The sequence below is a fragment of the Herpailurus yagouaroundi genome, unplaced genomic scaffold (genome assembly GCF_014898765.1).
Source record: "Herpailurus yagouaroundi ecotype Mexico unplaced genomic scaffold, PumYag 248, whole genome shotgun sequence".
In the NCBI taxonomy this organism is placed as follows: Eukaryota; Metazoa; Chordata; class Mammalia; order Carnivora; family Felidae; genus Herpailurus; species Herpailurus yagouaroundi.
Window position 1 is genome coordinate 5,145,720 of NW_024412465.1, and position 3,319 is coordinate 5,149,038.

The following is a 3,319-nucleotide window of genomic DNA, read 5'->3' on the forward strand; positions in this document are numbered from 1 at the left end:
AGAAGATTCCAGTGTTTGCAAAGCACACCCAGGAGCATCCCCTCTGCGGCCACCGCCTCTGTTTCCAGAAGATTCCAGTGTTTGCAAAGCACACCCAGACCAGCCCCGACCCAAGGGACCAGGACTCGGCTTGCTCCTGCGTCTGCAGACTGGCGGAGACTAGATGCCGCCATGAAGGGAATCACATGTGTCTGAGCTTGGCCCACGTGACCCTGGGCGATCCTGCATTTGCACGACGCAGGCCTTCTGCACACGGCAGCATGTGGGTCAGTTACCATGCGCAGGGTGCAGATCAGGAGCCTGAGGGCAGACTCAGCATTCGCACTGGACCCCCTGGCAGCGTCAACCTTGACCCTGCGCCGGGAGGGAGCCTGAGCGTGGGCGAAGAAGGTGCCCCCCCCCCCCCGACACCGGGTGGCCTCCTCGCGTGGGCCTGGGTTGCACCCGCACTGGAGCCCGTTTGCAGGTCCCGCCTGGGGTCAGCGCCCCACTGCGATACCACGTGACGGGCTCTACTCTCTTTGCTGAGGGAGCCAGGTCCCTGGGGGCCGGCACGTCCCCAAGCAGGTGCCTCCTGAGCCGGGACAAGCCACAGGCCTCCTTGGGGAGGGCAAACTGAGGCCGGGGTGCACCCATCAGCAGGTCCACGGTCCAAATGCGAGCAAATCGCACAGAGAGCCGCTTGTAAGTCTGGGAGGTGCCGCGTCCCTCTGGACACCCCTCCGCCTGGCCAGACTCTGTGAGCTCCTTGTGCGTGCAGGGAACAGCCTGGAATGCTGGAATGCTATTCACCCTCGTGCAGGCGGGGGGAGGGGCGCAGATACCCCCTCCCAGGGCTCTGCGGGGCTGTGGCAGGTGCACAGCCCCTGCACCCCCCCGCCCCCCCCCCCGAAGGCCCTGACGGCTCACCAATAGCCATCGCCGCGCTCTGTGCGCCCCGCCCCGGATGCTGCAAGCACCCCGCAATTACTCCAGCGCCCAGGAATCTCCGCCAACCTGCTCCGGCCACGCCCCTCGTCCCAGATAAGCCGAGGGGGCTGTGTTATGTGCCCCACCCGCCTGGCGTGTCTCAAATGCCTGTTCCCAACCCGGGGCTCTATGCACTGGGTGTGGGAACCCTGACAGCCGCCTCTGCCTGACCCCAGGGCCTGGGTGCGCCCTTCCCAGCTTTGGAAACTTCCCCGGGCTCATGTGTGAGCGTGACTCACGCAGCCGGGGGTGGGAGGGGGTCTCCCCGGGACCTCTTGCGTAAGCTGGTGACCCTGGCTAGCATCAGGCGCCCGTATGGGGACCATCCAGTCCTGCGAACGGGGCAGCCTGCAAGGTCGCTCACTCGTATGAGGATGGGTGATCCTGGGGCTGCTCTCTGGGGACACCTGAGAGGGGTTGGGGGGGGCAGGGTGCTCCCGAGGCAGTTGTTTCCATCAGCATGATTCTCCACCCAGAGCATGAGATCGGGCTCGTGTCCCAAGATCTGTTTCTGATCTGCCTCGGGGACTTTTAATCAAACCCACATGTTTTGGGATCCACGACCCCGGGGGACGAAGTAGCCTCCTGTATTCTGGGATCGGGACGTTGGTGATCCAGCTGACATCCTGGGGACGAGCGCGTTCACCCTGGTCCCTGCTAGCGGGAGGCTCGCGGCTAGCCTTATCCAGAAGACCCCCACTCTCCTACCCGCAAACACACACACACACAAACACACAAAACCCCACAATGTTCGGGGGGGGGGGTGTGGTGGTGGTGTTGAGTAGCTCTTGGAGGAATTGTGTCCAGTAAGTAAACGCGGGGAGGCGGCCCCTCTACCCCCACGAGACTCCAACCTGGGTCCTCGTGGACTTTTGACGCCCGGAATCTCTAAGTTTCTATCCAGACCCTTAAGTGAACTGGACGCACGGCACGGTTGTGGTCGCATCAATAGTAACAACTCAGCTCCTGAAGAGGGTGTGGCTTTGCAGCGCAGGGTCCACGCAGACCAGAAGCCACAAGCGAGGTCATGCACCCGAGCTCCCCTCCCCCGGCCCCTGCACCCGAGCTCCCCTCCCCCAACGCTGCACCCGAGTTCCCCTCCCCCAAACACTGCACCCCAGCTCCCGTGCCCCAACTGCCTTCTAAAGGAGAAAATCAGCCTCAGGCGATCTCTTAAAAGCAGAAAACAATAAAGGAAAAAATAAAAAGCAACCACGGTTATCATCTGAGGCTTTGGCACCCATTCCAGTATTAGCAGCAGATTCACAACGCCCTGGAATGTAATTACCGTCCGCGCGGCCGTCATGTGTCCCGTCCCCCACTTGTGACCTCGCCCAGGCTGTTCCCAAGCAACGTCCCCGTAGCTGTGCCCCCATAGGAACATCATCTGTCATTTCCTCGCATAGGAGTTTTACTGATAGCCCCTGGACCGGGGTTAATGGAAACCAAGCCTTCTGGGTCACCTGCCCTGGAGGGACCCACTCTGGGAGCCTTCAATCTATAGGGTCCGATCTTGTCATCCAGGAACCCCACATGGGGGACGTTGCTGGAGCAAGGACACCCAGGGAATAAATCTTGGTGCCCTCCAGGCAGCACTGGAAGGTCCCCCTTTTGACTTTCTGCACAGTCGTTCTTTCAAAAAAAAAAAATATATATATATATATACATATACATGTATATATATATATGTGTGTATATATATATATATATATATGGGGGGAGCGCCTGGGTGGTTTCATCGGTTAAGCGTCTGACTTTGGTTCAGGTCACGGTCTCCTCGTTCGTGGGCTCGAGCCCCGTGTCGGGCTCTGTGCCGACAGCTCAGAACCTGGGGCCTGCTTTGGATTCTGTGTCTCCCTCTCTCTCTCTGCCCCTCCCCCCTTGCACTCTGTGTGTCTCTCTCTCTCGAAATAAAATAAAGGCACATAAAAAGAAATGTATATGGACAGAAAGCATACTACCGGGCTCTTTCGCAATCTGCGGAGGCTGGCAGTTCGCGTTTGCAAGGACAGCGAGGAGGGGAAGGAGGCGGCGAGCCCAGGGGGGCATGTCCCGGGCGGGCTCCACATTCTGCCCCCGGAGCAGCTGCGAATCAACCCGTCACAGGCTGCGACGCTCCTCAGGGTCTGGATTCCAGCAAACGGAATGGAAGGCGGGGCTGCCTGTCGCGCTGCACACAGCTGAGCGCGAACGTGCAGGGAGGGCAGGACAGACCCTCCCTGGAGCCCTGCAGGTGGTCCTGGGGAACTCTGGTTCCTCCAGCCCCACCCCTTCCTCCCTGCCCTGCAGCTGAACCGCACCCGGCAAGGTCAACCAGTTGTCCCGGTTCCTAGCGTCCCAAGCTCCCTTT

The 3,319-nt window shown here is 60.4% G+C and overlaps 1 protein-coding gene across 1 annotated transcript in view; it reads right to left on the minus strand.

The window, feature by feature from the left end:
• The window catches only part of XG (Xg glycoprotein (Xg blood group)), a 21,363-nt gene extending 18,163 nt beyond the window's left edge, over positions 1–3,200 (minus strand). The window contains exon 1 of the mRNA XM_040460178.1: positions 2,931–3,200. Within this exon, the coding sequence (XP_040316112.1) occupies positions 2,931–3,018 (88 nt within the window). The 5' untranslated portion in view covers positions 3,019–3,200. The remainder of the gene's footprint in view (positions 1–2,930) is intronic.
• Positions 3,201–3,319: the final 119 nt, after the last annotated feature.